At 44.1% G+C, this 19,357-nt stretch overlaps 1 protein-coding gene and 1 pseudogene across 1 annotated transcript in view; one reads left to right on the top strand and one right to left on the bottom strand.

The window, feature by feature from the left end:
• Positions 1-4,962: 4,962 nt before the first annotated feature.
• EIF2S3 (eukaryotic translation initiation factor 2 subunit gamma) overlaps positions 4,963-19,357 on the top strand; it is a 39,510-nt gene continuing 25,115 nt past the window's right edge. The window contains exons 1-3 of the mRNA XM_077480692.1: positions 4,963-5,113; positions 13,420-13,483; positions 15,936-16,063. Of these exons, the coding sequence (XP_077336818.1) occupies positions 5,045-5,113; positions 13,420-13,483; positions 15,936-16,063 (261 nt within the window). The 5' untranslated portion in view covers positions 4,963-5,044. The remainder of the gene's footprint in view (positions 5,114-13,419; positions 13,484-15,935; positions 16,064-19,357) is intronic.
• LOC143986370 (U2 spliceosomal RNA) lies at positions 13,911-14,043 on the bottom strand (annotated as a pseudogene).

Genomic DNA, 19,357 nt, shown 5'->3' with positions numbered 1-19,357 from the left:
CACAGCCACTATTTAACCTCTTCATGCCCACGCTATAGCCGACAGATGGCTACAGCGTGGGCTTAAATTGCCAGGAGGGCATCCATGTACGTCCTCCTGTGCATATAAAGCCTGCAGGGCACGCGCAGCTCGCTCGCTGATCAGCGAGTCAATGAAACTCGGCTGGTCACAGATCAGAGTATGGGGCTGATCCTGGCCCCTTACCATGTGATCAGCTGTCAGCCACTGACAGCTGATCATGTGATGTAAATAGAAGCCGGTAATCGGCTTTTTCTTTGCTGTCAGCGTGAGGAGAAAAAAAGCTGATTACCGTCTGGAGTAAATGTGTGAAAGTGCCCAGTAAGCAAGTGGTTAAAAGGTTGGTTTTCCTTTTCCAAAATAAAAGCCTATGCAGAAAAGAGGCACCGGTAGATGAAAACAAACTGTGCAGCTCTGACTAAAGTTGAATAATGCTCTTACCATAGGTGTCGACCATTTATGTACCTCCTAAAACCTGACTGAAAAACTCCCAGACATGGCATCATCCCATCCTACCTTGTTGCTAGGACCTTCCTAAGACACCCCCAGCTGTTCAACTCCACCATCACAATAGTCTCTGTATCTGATTCAAACCCCCTCACGTGCTTTCTCTCCCTTAAGCCTCATACACACGATCTGACTTTCCGCAGACAAAACCTCTGACTTTTGTCCGAAGGCGTGTGCCTGGATTTTGTCTTCCATACAAACGGAAAGGAAATTGTCGGCCAACAAACACAAATGTAGTGAAGTACTACATGGTTTTTCAGCTCTTTAGTGCCACCCTTTTGGGCTCTTTCTGCTAATTTCGTGCTAGTAGAAGTTTGGTGGGTGTTGATTCGTGCTTTTCAGTTCGTTTCTGAACAGCCGTTCGTAAACCAGACATGTTGCAGGTTCAGAGGAGATAACGTGTTATTTATTATTGGCCTTGGAGTTATTGCTTTGACCCAAGTCCAGTCCAGGAACAGGAGGAGGAGGATTTCCTGGACCAAATATTGGTTACTTTATTAATCATGACCAATTATGTCATGTGCTTTTGCTGTGGGAGCTCCAGGAGAATAATCCGGATGATTTTCAGAATTATCTCCGGATGACGGACCCCTGCTTTCACCAACTCTTGGCATTGTTGATCCCCTATATTAAGAAGCAGGACACATGCATGAGGCTTTTATTTAATTTTTTGGTTGAATAATAATTTGATTTGGTATATTTTCTATATTTTTGGATGCATACAATGCACTTTTTGGTTAAGTTCTATTGGCAGATAGCATGTCTAATTGTATTTGTTTTATTTTTTTAATGCACAATAAAAAAATTGTGTAGAATAATACTTGGCTATGTGTTTTACTTCAAATGACAGTTTGGGAGTAGGCAGTTACATTTAAAAAAATACAATGTAGAAATTGACAAGGGACACCATAGTTTTATCTTTGATCTTAAAAACTACGGAACAATGGTGTCGTGGTAACTTGCTAAAAAAAATAAAAAATAAAAACCATATTAATATTATTCTTGATATCACTAGAAAAAATATAGCCTTTGAAAATTTTTTGCAATAACTCCATCAGTATCGCCAGCAAAGCAGCTTCATTATTATCCCATTAAAGAAGAAGAGAATGTGCGCTGCATTTTGAGATTTCATAATTTGACACGTCACGTATGTTAATTCTGCATTATGAATGCAAGTTTACAAGACCGACCGTTTCTGGCTCGTCCTTCCGAGCATGCATGTTTGTACTTTGGACTTTTGTCTGACGGACTTGTGTACACACGCTCAGAAAAACAGACATTTGTCCACGGAAAATTTTAAAACCTGTCATCCAACATTTGTCTGGGGAAAATCCGACAATTGTCCAATGGAGCATACACATGATCGGATTTTCTGTCAACAACCTGTCATCACACATTTTCCATCAGAAAATCTGATCGTGTGTACGCAGCTTTAGCTCAGCATTGGAAAGCTCACTCATGTGATGGTGAATGTGAACAGTAAGTGCTGGGAGTGTCTTAGCAATGGCCTAGCAATAAAGCAGGAGGGGATATGATCTCCGGGAGTTTTTCAGTCAGGTTTCAGGAGGTATATAAATGGCCTTCACCTATAGCACGGGCTTTATTCAACTATGGTCAGAGCTGCACAGTTTGATTTTATCTAGACACCCCCTTATCTACATAGGCAGATTCTGGTAAAGGTGAACTTAACTTTTTTTTTTTTTATCCATAAAAAAGGTTTATTGAGAAAATGCAAGGTAAACATACACCGAGGTTACATAGCCACTTTTACAACTTTACAACCATCAAAAACAGTCGTTATACACAGTCAGCATATCAAGACGAACAATTCTTGTCTACATAGTCTTATTTTCAACCTTGCAATCTGCCTGAGGTACCTCTGCCTGAGTCCTGAAAGTGGTTGTAAACCCTTACAAACCATTTTGACCTACAGATAAGCCTAGATTAAGGCTTACCTGTAGGTCCAAAAAATATCTCCTAAACCTACCCGGTGAAGGAGATATTTGCCAAAAGACAGGCACCGCTGTCATCGGCGCGTAGGCGTACTGAGCGCACCGCAGTTAACGGCGATATGCCCCAAGTGGTGGCTCCCATACGCGGGAGTGACATCATCGCGGCTCCATCAAATGACAGCACCAAAGCAGCAAGACCCACCAAGAAGATGGAGGCTCCGTACACAAGGGGACAGCGGTGACTTCGCTGGCTCCTGTGTCAGGTAAGTGACACATAATGGACTACTATGCGATGCATAGTAGTCCATTATGCTTTACCTTTGCAGGGAATCAAAGAGGAAGTAAACCTATCAGGGTTTACTTCCTCTTGAAGGACAGGGCCTCCCCCACCTTGCAATCAAGATGGTAGCCTGCCCAGGACCAGATCCAACGGGCGAGCCCCAGTACATCCAATCAAGGACCCCACAACTTTTCGAGCTTCCGGGCGCAACCGCTATGTTGGAAGATTATTCTTTCCTTCCGGATCATCTCCCCCACTCTTTAAGAGCTGGGGGATCCTCTGAGATCCAGTGTGTCATTATTAGCTTGCGTGCCAGAAAAAGAGATCTAATGACAGCCACCCTTGTACATTTGTCCCATTCCAGTTCCCCCAATACATTAAGTAAGCAGTGTTTTGGGTCAGCAGGGAGCGAGACTTGAAATACCACCACCACCCCCATCCAGTAGGGGTGTCGTTTCAGGCACCTCCATAGAAGGTGGATCAAGTCTCTATGGTCTCTCTTACATCTAGTACAGTGGGTTAGGTCGCAGGCCCATGACAAACAAAAAATACACTTAACAATAAATACAGTTGAGTCACCCTATGTGATGCGTTCAGGGAGCATATAGGTACCGCCTGCAGGGCCTCTTCCCATTGATCTTCGCCCAGTGAGCCCACCTCCCCCTCCCACTTGGCCAACATCCGAAGAGGGTGTTTATTCAAAAAGGTCTGTAGTAACATGTTGTAGCACGATGATATAAACCCCTTAGTGTTGGTGGCTTTTGCAATGAGATTGAACAATGGCGTGGGGCTTGAAACCCACTCCTCCGACCTGCATTTGCGCCGTTATAGCGTGTTTTAATTGTACATAGTAAAAATCTCATAGATTGAGGTAAACCAAATAGACCCTGCAGAGTTTCAAACGGGAGCAATTTCCCATCATGAAATATCTGGCTAAGGTAAACCACCCCATGTCTTTTCCATAGTGTACCATGTTGCAATTTAGCCAGTTCTGGGTATTTGTCGTTAGCCCAAATAGGACTGTATTCTGTGTATCCTGACTAGGGATGAGCTCAGGCGTGTTCGCATGGAACACGTGCAGAGCCCGCCAGGAAGTGGGCGCAGCGCTGCGCTAATTACAGGAATTGAGACATTGCCCGATCTCTGCAGCCGCACATCGGGGCAATGTCTCACTGCCTGTGATTAGCACAGCGCTGCACCGACTTCCTGGCGGGCTCTACACGTGTTCCATGCGAACACGCCTGAGCTCATCCTTAATCCTGACACTCCCTGTTGAAGTTAACTTTAATGGTCACTAAAAAATTGAGTTTGGCTTCTCCTCTTTTGGGCTTTTATTACCAACACACTTTATACCTGCATGCAAAAAATATTTGCAATAAAATCTAATTATTGACTATTTTCTCCCACAGATAAACATGTGCATTGAGTGAAATCATGTTGTATTAGATGACCGGCCAACACAACCCTCATTAATACAATTTACAGACGCCTATCTTCTGCCTTCCATGCAAAGTGATGTATCTAGTCTTGTGTCAGTATTGCATCAGCTCCTGTACTGTGTGCACGCAGAGAGGAGGGGGCTCCGATGACCCCAGATAAGAACACTTCCGGTTCACCACACTCCGCTCGGAATGAATGAACAACCCCTGGAGTCTAGCATTGGTTTACATCTCACTAGATTCTGTCTGGGGTGAAAGGGTGCCGTTGTCTTGTCAAATAGGGTCCTCCATCGGATGCTGTCCTCTGCGTACTGCGCATGCGCAGTACACAGGAGCACAGATTCCGAAAATTGCCGAGGACGAACGGCGCCTGCGCCGTGAGTCCAGGTTCTATCCCCACTATCCAAGTGGACATAGAGTTAGAATAAAAAAGAGCCGAGCGCAGCGAGGCCGAGCCCGAAGCGTGGCGAGCGAAGCTCGCCCGCGAGGGGCCCTCTAAAATTCTAAACCCTATGTCCGCTTGGATAGTGGGGCTACCTCCTCCACTCACGGCGCAGGCGCCGTTCAGCTTCGGAGATTTTCCGAAGCTTCGTCTGCTCCGTACTGCGCATGCGCAGTACGGAGCGGACACATATGGATGGCCGGACTCTATTAGGCAGAACACCGTCTGTTCCGCCACACCTCCTACCAGAAGAGTATCGTCTGCGAGCCAATTATCTACAGCGCTGAGTTGTTAGGGGCGTGTTTTTGAAGCGAGACGAGGCATGGAACGCAGCATGTCCCGGAAGTGGGTTTAGTGAGCATCCTGGGACTGGTTGCATTCTGCTAGCGACTTCCTCTTCACCAAGATGGCGGGCGACGAGCCGGGAGTGACTCTGGGGCAGCCTCATTTATCCAGGCAGGATTTGGCGACTCTGGTGAGTATGTTCTGCCCGCTCTGTGGACTGGATAGAGAGCTGTATGGTGGCTGAGGATGTATGTGAAGGAGGGGGTCATATCAGACATGGCTGGAGCTTGTGTTGGCCGAGGCTTATCTTCTGCCTCATGTGCCGGCCTCTGGTTGGGTGGAGACCGTCTCCCCGGCTATAATGACCTCACTACTGCTTCTCATGGAGACATCCATTCCTCAAAGACCTCATCACATATCTGTCTACGGCTGGACTGAGGTTCTATGTACTGCTTGGACTGCCTGTACGACTGGATTGGGGTTGTGTGTCCCTCTGGGACAACTTGTAGGTCTGATCTGGAGTTTGTTTACCTGTGACAATGTGTAGGGCTGGTCTGGGTTGCTATGCACAGCTGGGACCCGCCTGTAGGACCCGAGGTGCTATGCACAGCTGGGACCCGCCTGTAGGACCCGAGGTGCTATGCACAGCTGGGACCCGCCTGTAGGACCCGAGGTGCTATGCACAGCTGGGACCCGCCTGTAGGACCCGAGGTGCTATGCACAGCTGGGACCCGCCTGTAGAACCCGAGGCGCTATGCCCATCTGGGACCCGCCTGTAGGACCCGGGGCACTATGCCCATCTGGGACCCGCCTGTAGGACCCGGGGCGCTATGCCCATCTGGGACCCGCCTGTAGGACCCGGGGCGCTATGCCCATCTGGGACCCGCCTGTAGGACCCGGGGCGCTATGCCCATCTGGGACCCGCCTGTAGGACCCGGGGCGCTATGCCCATCTGGGACCCGCCTGTGGGACCCGGGACTCTATGCCCATCTGGGACCCGCCTGTAGGATCCGGGGAGCTATGCCCATCTGGGACCCGCCTGTGGGACCCGGGGCGCTATGCCCAGCTGGGAATATCTGAAGCACTGAACTGGGGTCATATACACAGCTGATGGCATGATACAAGCAGAGGTTGTGTGACTTCTATTACTACAGCTCAGCTCATCTCCACCTGAGCAATCACTTTCTCCATTTCATAGGAACCCTACAAACCAAGGTGCAATGGTGTGCCTGGACTCCTGCGGGTTCAGCTCAGTCTATTAAACGTTATGTAAACCTGAACAATGGACTTTTTATTTGCTATATTGTCTTTTAACCACTTGCTTACTGGGCACTTTTCCAGACCAATTTTCAACTTTCAGCTCTGTCGCACTTTGAATGAAAATTGCGTGGTCTACCCAAATTAAATTTTGATCATTTTTTTCCCCCAAATAGAGCTTTTTTTTTTGGTGGTATTTGATCACCTGTGTGTGTGTTTTTTTTTTTTTTTTTTTTTTTTTTTTTTATGTACGCTGATGAGGCGGCACTGATGGGTAAAGATGGGTGGCAGTGATGGACCCTAATCGGTTACACTGATAGGCAGCAGTGGTGGGCATTGATAGGTGGCACTTGTGGGCACTGTTACTCTATAAATGAGGCATAATTGTCTCTTCCTTTTCGCGACCCATGCCCCTTTTAAGATAAGCCGGTGATGAGGAGGGAAAAAAAACCCGATCACCAAGTTTTTGTTTACATCATGTGATCAGCTGTCATTGGCTGACAACTGATCACATGGTAAGGGGCCAGGAGCGGCCCCTTACTCGGATCGGTGATCACCCGAGTCTCAGTGATCACAGCGGGCTCCGTGTGCCCTTACATTCTCAGTTTTATCCAGAATCACGCAGCTCTAATTTACAGCCTTTGCTCAATACTTTGTGGAGGTACCCTTTGGCCCCAATTACAGCCTCCCAGTCTTTTTGAGTATGATGTTACAAGCTTGGCACACCTATTTTTGGGCAGTTTTTCCCATTTTTATTTGCAGGACCTCTCGAGGTCCATCAGGTTGGATCTCCCCAGAGATGTTCAAGTCTGAGCTCTGGCTGGACCACTTAAGTACTTTCGCAGAGTTGTCCCATGGCCACTTCTTTAGCTTGGCTTTGTGTTTAGGGTCATTGCCCTTTTGGATGATGGACCCCCCCCGTCTGAGGTCCAGAGTGCTCTGGAGTGAGTTTTCATTAAGGACGTCTCTGTACATTGTCGCATTCATCTTTCCCTCGATCCCGACTAATCTCCAAGTTTTTGCTGCTGAAAAACATCCCCACAGCTTGATGCTGCCACCACCAAGCTTCACTGTAGGGATGGTATTGACCAGGTGATAAACGGTGCCTGGTTTCCTCTAGATTTGACACTTTCTATTCGGACCAAAGAGTTCAATCTTTGTTTCATCTGACCAGAGAATTTTGTTTCTAATGGTCTGCAAGTTTTTCAGGTGTGTTTTGGCAAACTCCAGGCAGGCTGTCATGTGCCTTTTTTACTGAGGAGTGGCTTCCGTCTAGCCACTCTACTATACAGGCCTGATTGGTGGAGTGCTGCAGAGATGGTTGTTCTTCTTGAAGGTTCTCTCCTCTCCAGAGAAACACTGGAGCTCTGTCAGTGACCATCTGGCTCTTGGTCACCTCCCTGACTAAGGCCCTGTCCCCGATTTTTTGCTCAGTTTGGCCAGGCGGCCCGCTCTAGAAAGAGTCCTGGTGGTTCCTAACCTCTTCCGGATACGGATGATGAAGGCCACTGTGTTCATTGAGACCTTCAATGCAGCAGAAGTTTTTCTGAATTAATACAATCCTTTCTCAGAGGTCTGCAGACAATTCCTTGGACTCCATGGCTTGGTTTGTGCTCTGACATGCACTGTTAACTGGGACCTTTTTATATAGACAAGTGTGTGCCTTGGCAAATAAATCAACTGAATTTACCACAGGTGGATTCCAATCAAGTTGCAGAAACATCTCAATGATGATCAGTTGAAACAGAATGCCATTACACTCAAAATTGAGCTCAGGTTCAAAGGCTGTGAATACTTATGTACATGATATATATATCTCTATCAAAAAAAATTTTTTTTTTTTAAACTTCCACGTTGTCATTATGTTTGTAGAATTTTGAGAAAAATAATGGATTTAATCCATTTTGGAATAAGGCTGTAACATAAAATGTGGAAAAAGTGAAGCGCTATGAATATTTTTCTGGATGCACTGTATATATACACAAATGTTTTGTCTTTCATTTCCATTTTAAACTGGATTGTTTTACACAGGGTGAGGATTTACATATACTTTTACTCTGACATATGTGCAGATCAAAGCTCATCCTTGCATCTGCCACAGATACAAAAGTAATAATGTATCTTTGTATCTATCTCTGCTCTGAATAATATTGATAAACTTTTTTTCACACATTCAAATTTTTTTTGTGAGTTTAGTGTCATTTTAAGTGGCCTACAAAAGAGGGCCAGCTGTCATTTTTGTAGTGCTACATTGGGAGAGAAGAAAGCATGTGGTTGCAATGGACAACAACGTTTTATAGCTCAACAATGGTGTATATAACTTAGAACGTCTGTTTTAGACATGTCATTAAGAGTGTTTTGTGATGAGTACATGATCCCTTTTGGGTATCCAGTATTCTCCCGTTGGCATATTTCTGTGCTGCTTTACTGTAAGTGCCATTGTTTGGAGCTAGTATGAAGCCCAAAAGAGAATGGCAGCTCTATATCAGTTCTCACACAAGCATTTTGCTTAGTAATAAATACAGTTAAGTACAATAACATGGACATGGGTGCATTCTGATTGTCACCATCTTCTGGAGTGGAACTAAATTCCCTCAAACAACATTACCTATTTTAATAGTTATGTTGCTAGTTTTAGTAAAATAGATGAAAAGGTACATTGTTTCCTTGTTTAGGTTCACCTTTGGGAACATGCAACATATTTCCAGTGCTGCTGCCCCCCCCCCCCCCCCAGTGGCAGTACAGGGAGACATTCCACGTACTAGTTGTCACTGTTTGAAACCGGTGCAGCAGTGCGGGGCTCCACCTATACAGCGACGTCATTCAGCCACACAGCTCTGTGTGGCTGAATGAACTACAAGCCCCAATATCCCTAGTGGCTGTTGGCTTTTAGTTCTTTAAAGAACTACCATGGCTCTGTGGTAGTTCGAGTCTACATGTTAGGGAGTATCGCCTTACTTGTACAGGGTATACGGGCAAGTACCGTATTTATCGGGGTATAACACACACCCCAATTTAAGAGGGAAGTTTCAGGAAAAAAAAATATTTTAAAACAAACCACTTTGAAGCTAAATAATGGTCAGTGAGCATAAATACAGCCTGATCTGTGCTCATCTGAAGCCTTGCAGAAATATAGGTTGCAACTGAGGGGAAGGAGACGAGCTCCGCCGAAATAGAGCCGGAACTCCTGTGTACTCTGCTTGGTCTCACGCCCAGTCCCACCCCTTGGCCCGGATCCTATGATGGACATAACACCGGTCCAATACCAGGACGTCAATGCTAGGAGCCGTCCAGGGGGCGGGACTGAGCATGACTGCGAGTCGAGCTGAGTACACAGGAGATCCGGCTCTATTTTGTCAGTGCTCGCCGCCACAGTGGCAGCATATATCGGTGTATAATGCGCACACACTACCTCCTATTTTAAGGGGGTAAACGTGCGTGTTATACACCAATAAATATGGTAGGTACACTGACCATGTGCAGAAGACCTGCATGGCATCAGCGATCTGCTGATTGCTAGTGCAATACTTTACAGGCTCCTACTACAAAAAATAACTGCACATTTTCTTTCTTTATTTCTTGTTTATTTCAGGTTGCTTCCCAGGCGGCTTCGTGGGTTCTTTTCTCTTTTTTTCATCTGGAGAAGGGTTTTTTCAATCTCTAAGCACACACTCGCCCTCCTGTCTGCATGCCTGAGCTAAGGGCAGATGGATTCCAGGAAATTGCTACATGAATTATCTGCCCTTACTCAAGATGGCCGTGGCTAGAAATGCTAGGGGTGTTTTTTCAAAGTGATTTCTTAAAGAGGGATTCCGCCCAAAAAAAATATATTAAAAGCCAGCAGCTATAAATACTACAGCTGCTGACTTTTAATAAATGGACACTCACCTGTCCCGGGTTCCAGCGATGCCGATCGACCGCTCGGGCCTCGGCTGCTGCCGCCGCTATTCGAGGTGAGGGAATCAGGAAGTAAAGCGAATCGGCTTCACTTCCCGGTTCCCTACTGCGCATGCGCGAGCCGCGCAATCGAAAATCTCCGCGCTGTCACTGGGACCCGTGTGTGTCCCAGCAGACAGCGCGGCAGGGCTGGAAATGGCGTAGACTCCCGTGGGAGTCTATGCCCGGAAGTGGGTGAAAATACCTGTCTTTGACAGGTATCTCCACCCCCCTCCCCCCTGAAAGGTGTCAATTGTGACACCGGAGGGGAGGGGGTTCCGATCAGCGGAGGTTCCACTTTAGGGGGGAATCCCGCTTTAATAAACGAAAGCATGAAGCCGTAAATGGATGGGAACATTTTGCTTTAATTTAAAAATAAATGAATTAAAAACCCTTTTCAGTTAGTGGTACTCATATATAGTTTAGTTATGCTTTACAAGCAATTGTTTAGCTAGGCCAGATATTGTGTTTGGGCCTTTGAGGAGGGGTGCTGAAGCTTTTGCAGACACCTCCTATATAACTCGGAGGAAACCATTGTGATCAGGCGAGATATTCCAACCTGTCTGTTTCCTCTGGAAAGCAGGAATATGTATGAAACTAAATTCTTGAGCATGTACATTCGTCAGCAAAATGAGTGTTTTAAGTACATGCATGTTTTGGTACTTTAATACAATAGAAGGTAATTTATATACTTGTACTTTTTTAATCGTGACTGCGACATTATGGCGCACACATCAGACAATTTTGACACATTTTTGGGACCATTGGCATCTATACGGCAATCAGTGCTATAACAATGCATTGATTACTGTAAAAATGTCACTGGCAGGGACGGGGTTAACACTAGGAGGTGATCAAGGTGTGTGAAGGGGGATGGGACTTGCTAGGGGAAGAGATGGGTGTTCATACTTTGTATGAACACACGATCAGTCTCTTCTCCCCTCACAGAACCAGGATCTCGCTGTATTAGGGGAGCCCGCTGGGCACTCGCATCGGCTCCTGGGTGCGAGTGTGCCCCTAGTGGCCAAAAAAAGGAAGTGACGTAAGATAACGGCGATTCACGGTGCACTAGATGGGCAACAATGAGACTGCCTCCAAAACGGGAATGGTTTACAGGTGAAGGCCACTGACTTTTTTTTTTTTTTTTTTGTTTTCCTTTCCCCCTACTCATCTTTTCTGACTGTTTTTCACTAGTTTTGCATTTGGCTAGGGTCAGTGTCTCTACTGGTTGCATGAGGCAATACCTGGACCCTATAGAAGTTGCACAGACAGTCCAACTCCTCCAGGATGCCACATAAATACGTGCCATTGACAGATGGTTTGCTATGTCTTCCAGCACAGTCTCAAGAGCATGGAGGAGATTCCAGGAGACAGGCAGTTATTCTAGGAGAGCTGGACAGGGCCATAGAAGGTCCTTAACCCATCAGCAGGACTGATATCTGCTCCTTTGTGCAAGGAGGAAAAGGATGAGCACTGCCAGAGGCTTACAAAGTGACCTCTAGCAGGCCACTAGTGTTAATGTCTCTGACCAAACCATTAGAAACAGGCTTCATGACAGTGGCCTGTGGGCTCTATGCTCACAGCCTGGCACCGTGGAGCTCCGTTGGCATTTGCCGTTGAACACCAGAATTGTCAGGTCCGCCATTGGCAATCTGTGCTTTTCACAGATGAGAGCAGGTTCACCCTTTCCTCTTCTTTTTTTTTTTTTTTTTTTTTTTTTAAATCTCATTTTATGTTAACCATAACATAAAATGAGATAACAAAAAAGGAAGGAGAAGAAAGAATAGATAAAGAGAGCAAGTTCACAAGGTCGGTCCAGGTACCAGAGCATGGTTCTGCATGTTTATTCCAGGTATGAATAAAAATGTGGTTACACGGTTTTGTTAAGTAATCCGTTACCATGGCTGAAGGACTGAATCGTTATTTAAACTTGGGGGTTAATGAGTCTTTATACATGGATTCCATATCTTCTTGAATTTTGGAAATTGGTTGCCTTCAATAGTAAACATTTTAGCGTGAGACATTGCAGAATTCATTCTGTTCTAGGTTTCAGCCAATGACAATTTTGGTGATTTGCATGCTTTTGCCATTGTTTGTTTAGCAGCGGTTGAAAGTTGAACAAAAAGAGGTGTTTGGAACACTTTAGGGGGTAGTTCAAATATTTTCCCCCAATAAAATTTCACTGTTGGACATATCCACCATATATTTAGGTGTGTACCTAGATCTGTACAACCCCTGAGACAGAGGGCTGAATGATTGGGAGTGTATTTAGCCAGTCTGGCAGGTACTAGGTACCAGCGGGTTAGAACTTTATAATTTGCTTCCATCGCAGTAACATTGGATGAGGAAGATTTAGTAGTTAACCATATTTCAAACCATTCTGCATGGTCCAGTTTTCTTTCCAAATCTTTCTCCCATTTTTGGACATAGGTTAATTTATCAGATTTTGATTTAGTCAAAAGTTGTGTGTAAAGAGAGATTCTTTTAGCAAGTGGGTCCTTTTTGCACGTTGATTCAAAAGTGGAAAGGTGAGGTAAGGGTGATTCAGCATTTGTGAGGGGTGCGAATTATTATTATTTTTTTGATTTGTAGATACCTGAATAGTTCAGACTGCGGTAAACCATAGCTTTCCCTAAGTTCTGGGAATGATCGAAAGGAATTAGGAGTGATGAATTCATGGTGCATTAAGAGGTTGGCATTTGACCATGCTTTAAATGATTTTGGATATATCCATGCCGGGTAGAAGGCAGGATTTTTGAAAAAGGAGGATAATAGGGGTGTTATGTTTTGATTGTAGTTGATTTTTAGTTTTCAGGCTGTCCCAGAGAGAGAGAAAATATTTAGTTATAGGGTTACTGAGTATACGACGGTCTTTAGTTTGAAGCCATAAATTAGAGATTGCAAGCGGATCACATTCCGAGGCTTCTATTAGTACCCATAATGGGATTTCCTTTATTGTATGGTACTTGGTGATACTGGCCAGGTGGGCCACTTTGTAGTAGCTGGCAAAATTGGGGAGACCAAGCCCTCCATTGGTTCTAGGGGCAAATAATGTACATGTGGTATGCAAGGTTTGATAGGGCCCCAAACTTTAGGGGGGGGGGGGGGTCTTTGAATTCAGCTCTCTGTAGGTTGATAATTTTAATTTCCATCAAACAATGTGGCATCCTTTCATTCCCAGTCCATATCAATATCCAGCATGATATATTTCCCCCCCATTGAGATCTGATGTGTATTTAAAGTGTGTATGTATTATATATATCTCAATAAGCAGTATAGTAATGCCACCTAATTTTTTCACAGGATGTTACTAAGTTGACACCCCTCTCACCAGAAATCATCAGCAGACAAGCAACAATCAACATAGGTAATATATTTCTTTGTGTGTATATTTGTATATCTGTTTGCAGCCAATTCAGCAAAATACAGTTCTCCATTTATACCAGTGTTTTTCTATTAAAGCTACTGTTCTTTAGTTGCCCTGGTGTTAGTCACCTAATCTAGCTCATCTACTTAACGTGACACTAAACGATATCCTTATTCTTCAAAAATAATCTCTACACATCTAGTATGTAATGGCCCTGTAATCTATTTTTCATGGAAATTGTTTCTTGCTTTCTCTTCTGCATCCTTGTAACATCCTCCATGAGCTCCTGAACCACTCTCCCTCCCCCACTTCAGTTTATTTAGAATTAGCATTGCATGTTAGTTGTGGTTGAGTGCGCTGCTCTTTGCACACTAAACATCCTAGGCTTCCCTTTCGGCTACGAACCGCTCCGGGTTACCTTCACACCAGCAGGTTTTGCATAGCAACCACCACCCCTGCTCCACCTCGCTGTAGAACAGGGGCGGAAGCAAGCGCCACCTCCTGGTAACTGATAAGAACAGATACTACACTTGATCTAAGCCAAAAGGCTGAGAAGCAAATATATTCGACCAGTTTTGGATTTGATGTTGCTGGTAACCATAACTTCACCTGAATTGTTCCTTTGAAGTATTGTATCACTCTTTTTACTGTGTTCCAGTCATGCTGACAGGGTTGTTTGGTTTTTTTTTTTTAACTATTTTTTTGTTTTTGTTTTTTAAATAACAAACATGTCATACCTCCACTGTGCAGTTAGTTTTGCACAGAGTGGTCCCGATCCTCCTGTTCTCGGGTCCCTCAGCGGCTGCCTCAGTTCCTCCCCACAATAGCTAACCCTCCTCCGGGAAGCTCCCTGTCATACACGCTGCGTCCTTAGACACAGAATGTTATTGGACATGATTGATGGCAGCAGAAGCCAATGGCTGCGCTGCTATCAATGTATTCTATCTATCCAGTCAACCAGACAGGCATAGGATGCATTAAGGTGCTAAAACACAAACCTTTACAACCCCATAGGGTTTTTTTTTTTGTTTTGTTTTTTCTTCGGAGAGTGCATCTGATCAGCACTGTCCAGACAGAGGTTCAGGGGTGCTGCGGCCTCATAGGACAATCAGAGGAGAATGAAAACTCCTACAAGCTTTAACCAGTGCTCAGCCGGACACTGATAGAAGCCACAAGACTGCTATATATTGGTGATGAGACGTTATTTAGTAGTTGATATTTACTAAAATAATTCAATTTCTGTGTACTGTGGGAGACCAGATATAGTGAATGCAGGGTCCTGGGTTTAGTAGCACTTTAATTACTGTTAGCCCTTGTACACACGGTCGGAGAATCCATCGGAATGTGTCCTATCGGACCGTGTCGTCAGATAATCCGACTGTGTGTGGTATGCATCGGACTGATTCCGTCCGAATATCCGTCGGACCCAGTTTTCCAACATGTTGGAAATATTTCCCGACCAACTGGGCCGGTCGGACATACTCCGATCATGTGTAGTGAATTTTGATCGGACCAAGTGCCACGCATGCTCAGATCAAATTCCTACATCAAAGCTATTGACTACTAGCCTGAATGTAGTCCCATCGTAACGAAATTACGTCATCACGTTCTGAAAGATCGGATTTTTCGCCAACTTTGTCTGGCCGTGTGTATGCAACAGTTTCGGACAAGATCCGACGGGCAAAATCCGACGCATTTGGTTGTGGAAATCTCCGACCGTGTGTACAGGGGCTTATTATCGAGGTACAACTCCAACCAAAAAAAAAAAAAGGCAATGAACAGGTCAAGTTCAATAATAAAAATGAAATCCATGTGTCTGGCCCCCTTCATGTAGATTATACCTATTATACCTATGATGCCTATTCTGGAATCAACTGTCTTAGGTGGGATTTAACTTACTGTGAAGATTTCTTTAAGTTATTGCCATCTCTCCTGGGTACAGTGAAAAGAAAATTACAAGGATTGTTAGAAGTAAGCCTAAGGCCTCATGCACACTTATAAAAACGCCAGTAGCGTAAGCTGTAGAATTTGTTTTTCATTGTTTTTAGCATAAATTGTTTTGCTAAAAAAATAAATAAAAAAACACTATACTCCCATGAAAGCTTTTGGCTCATAAACGGCGAAAAGCTGCGTTTTTCAGCTTTTATCAGCGTTACAGCGTTTTTGCAGCTGAGAAACGCCTCTTTAAAACCCACTAAAATGCTGATAACAGCTTATGTGTGCATGGACACATATAGGATAACATGCTGGGGAGTTTACTGGCTGCAGAAAAAAAAACTCTGAAGCCAAAAACAGCAGCTGTAAAATGTCCCAGACTCTTTAGGGCATGAGGCCCTAAAGGGTAAGGTTAATAAATAGTTGTATTATATTGCTGAATTAAATGGTATTTTGGCTCTTTTTTGCCTTTAGGGATGTACTGATGTTTTTAGTAAATATTTTCTTTCTGTTGCAGGCACCATTGGTCACGTAGCCCATGGTAAATCCACAGTAGTTAAAGCCATCTCTGGTGTACACACTGTCCGGTTTAAGAATGAGCTGGAAAGGAATATCACCATCAAACTGGGTTATGCCAATGCTAAGGTAACTTCATTTTAAAAATGTGTTGTGGTAAGACTGTCTTCTCAGTAAGGTCAAAAGCCTGCAGTGCCATGGTCAAGTATGTCTAATTTGTCAGATTACTAATATGGGAAGTGGGGTTGGTCCCGATGCCACTTTTTTAAAACCGGGTACAAGTACCGATACTATTCTTTTTCTATACATACATGCATACATACATACATAATACACAGTTGTGCTCATAAGTTTTACATACCCTGGAAGACTTTGATTTCTTGCCCATTTTACAGAGACTATGAATAACACAAAAACATTTTTCACTCCTGGTTAGTGTTTGGCTGAAACCATTTATTATCAATCAACTGTGTTTACTCTTTTTTTTTTTTTAATCATCACAACAGAAACTACCCTGATCAAAAGTTTATATAGACTGGTGGTTTTGGCCTGATAACATGCACGTAAGTTGACACACGGGTTTGAATTGCTATTAAAGGTAACCATCCTCACCTGTGATCAGTTTTATTGTAATGTGGACTCCTGACAAACCCTTGCATCTTTCATCCAGTGCTGCACTGACGTTTCTGGATTCTGAGTCATGGGGAAAGTAAAAGGATCTGTAGGAAAGGGTAGTTGAACTGTGTAAAACAGGAAAAGGATATAAAAAGATATCCAATGTCTAAAAGAAAAACCCAAAAATACCTTCCGATGAAATGTAGGACTCTCTGAAAACATGTGGTGTGTCTGTTTCAAGATGCACAATAAGGAGGCACTTGAAGAAAGATGGGCTGCATGGTCGAGTCGCCAGATGACAGCCATTACTATGCAAATGCCACAAAGTATCCCACTTGCAATACCCTAAACACAGACAAGCATCAAACTTGACACAAAGTCATTTGGAGTGATGAGACCAAAATTTAGCTTTTTTTTTGGCCACAACCGTAAACGTTACAGTTGGAGAGGAGTTATAAGGCCTGCGATGAAAGGTACACCATTCCTACTGTGATTCACTGAGGTGGATCATTGATTTTTTTGGGAGTGTGTGATCTACTAAGGCACAGGAAATTGGGTCAAAATTGATGGCAAAATTAATGCAGTATGGTGTGTGGTTCCCCCCCCCCCCCCCCCTTTAATTTTTTTAATGATTTTTACAAAAGTCCATACAACCATTTGAGAAGCACCTCAAGCCATATACATAGTGTTATACACGATAATGTAATGTAATGAGATTATAATTTTTTTTTTTTTTAAATAACCATAATTACATTGTTCTGCATCCTACGTACTTATTTCCTTAAAGAGGGGACAACAGAAAAAAAAAAAAGAAAAACGGCAGAAATAAAAGCAGAAACCAAAAAGCGGGCACCAAAAAAAAAAGTTAAAAGGTTCACTCAAATACTACCAGTGCCTCGACTCCCTCTCCTCTACTTCTCTAGCCCCCCCCCCACTAACCTTTTTATGATCCATCCCTCCCCCCCAGGTTCCTCCGTCTAATATATGTCACCTTTTTCCCTCCATACTGTAGCATCCATCACTTTATTCCATTCCTCTAAAGTCGGAGGTCTCACTGACTGCCAATTTTGGGCTATTATCTTTTGTGCTTGGAATAGGCGTCTAATTGCTGCGGTTTTACTATTTACTGACAGACTGTTGTCCTCTATCTTCCCCGACAAACGTATAGTACCGTTCAGGGCCAATTTGAGCCCAAAGGTACGATTAATGTCCTCAAGTATCTCTGTCCAATATCTAAATAATTTTGGACATCTCCACATCATGTGGATCAAGTCACATGTTCCTTGACACCTTGGGCATTTGTCATCGGGTCTATATCCATACCGAAAAAGTTTCTTTGGGGTATAGTAAGCTCTGTGTAACAAGAATAGTTGCAACATTTTCTGTGAGGGAGAAACTGACACCTGGGAAGAACTCGGATTTAATATCCTTTTCCACTGGAACCCTTGGAAGATCCTGTCGTGGCGTTTTATATATAAAAAAAAAAAAGAGGTACTTCACACCATTCCACCCCTTGGGTTTTGAAATGGGTGCTGAGGGAGTGTCTAATTTGAAGATATCGGTAGAATGATTGATTGGCTTGGGATACCATACTTCCCCTCAGTTCTTCAAATGACTTCAGGGTACTCCGTTCATATAGTTGCACGAGTTTTCCAATACCGCAAGCCTTCCATTCATTTATTTTACCCATGGAGATCAAATCTGGAAAATATTTATTGTCCCAGATTGGAGTATATTCTGTTAACCCCATATAGCCCATTACTACCCTAACCGCCCGCCATACTTTTGTTACTAATTTTAATGTGGGGAGACTGGAGGATAGGGAATCTGCTTCCAGAATGCTACTGTGCGGGGCTCCTTGCAACATCATTCAAACATTATTATTTCTCTCTCCTTGTATGTTACATCCCCTAAGATGCTGCAGTTGGGCAGCCAATAAATAGCTGCGCGGATGTGGCACTGCTGCTCCTCCGTCTTCTATTGGTAGCTGCAATATCTGTAAACTAAAAAGAGCCTGCCCCTTTTTCCAGATTAGTTCCCGGAACAGTGTTTCAATTTTCTTGAACCATCCCATTCCGATCCAAACTGGGGAATTATGTAGCTGGTACAGAAGCTGGGGCATCCAGATCATTTTTATGAGGCTGATTCTTCCGGAAGCTGACAGGGGGAGATGGCTCCATATGTCGCATTTCCGCTTGAATTTAAGCAAAAGGGGGGCAAGATTATCCTTAATGTACTGATCTGGGTTCCTTGTTAACCATGCTCCTAGATACCTCGTCCTATCTACCACCCTTAATTGCCCCACTGAGGATGGGAGGGGATTCATTGGGTCTACTGGCATCAAAGCCGATTTCTCCCAGTTAATTACCAGGCCTGATATCTTCCCAAAATCCTCCACAATGTTCATATCCACCGCTAAGGATGAGTCTATCTCCGAGGAAGAACAAAATGTCACCATAATGCAATCCTTTCTTCCCCCATCTCTCTTAAATCCCTGTATCCCCCTTGCTGTTCTTATCGCAATTGCTAATGGCGAAGAATGAATGCAGTATGTTATCAAAAAATACTGGAGGAACATTTGCATTCGTCAGGCAGAAAGCTGACCATGGAACGTACTTGAACATTCCAAAATGACAATGGTCCAAAACGCAAGGCCAAGTTGCCCTGTCATTAGCTACAGCAGAATAAAGTGAAGGTTCTGGAGTGGCCATCTCAGTCTCCTGACCTCAATATTATTGAGACACTCTGAGGAGATCTCAGTCGTGCCGTTCATGCAAGACAGCCGAAGAATTTACAGGAACTGGATGC

Source organism: Lithobates pipiens, unplaced genomic scaffold (genome assembly GCF_037356315.1).
Source record: "Lithobates pipiens isolate NorthernLeopardFrog02 unplaced genomic scaffold, aLitPip1_a1.2 Scaffold_16, whole genome shotgun sequence".
NCBI classification, from domain to species: Eukaryota; Metazoa; Chordata; class Amphibia; order Anura; family Ranidae; genus Lithobates; species Lithobates pipiens.
This window is presented reverse-complemented; position numbering and strand designations above follow the sequence as displayed.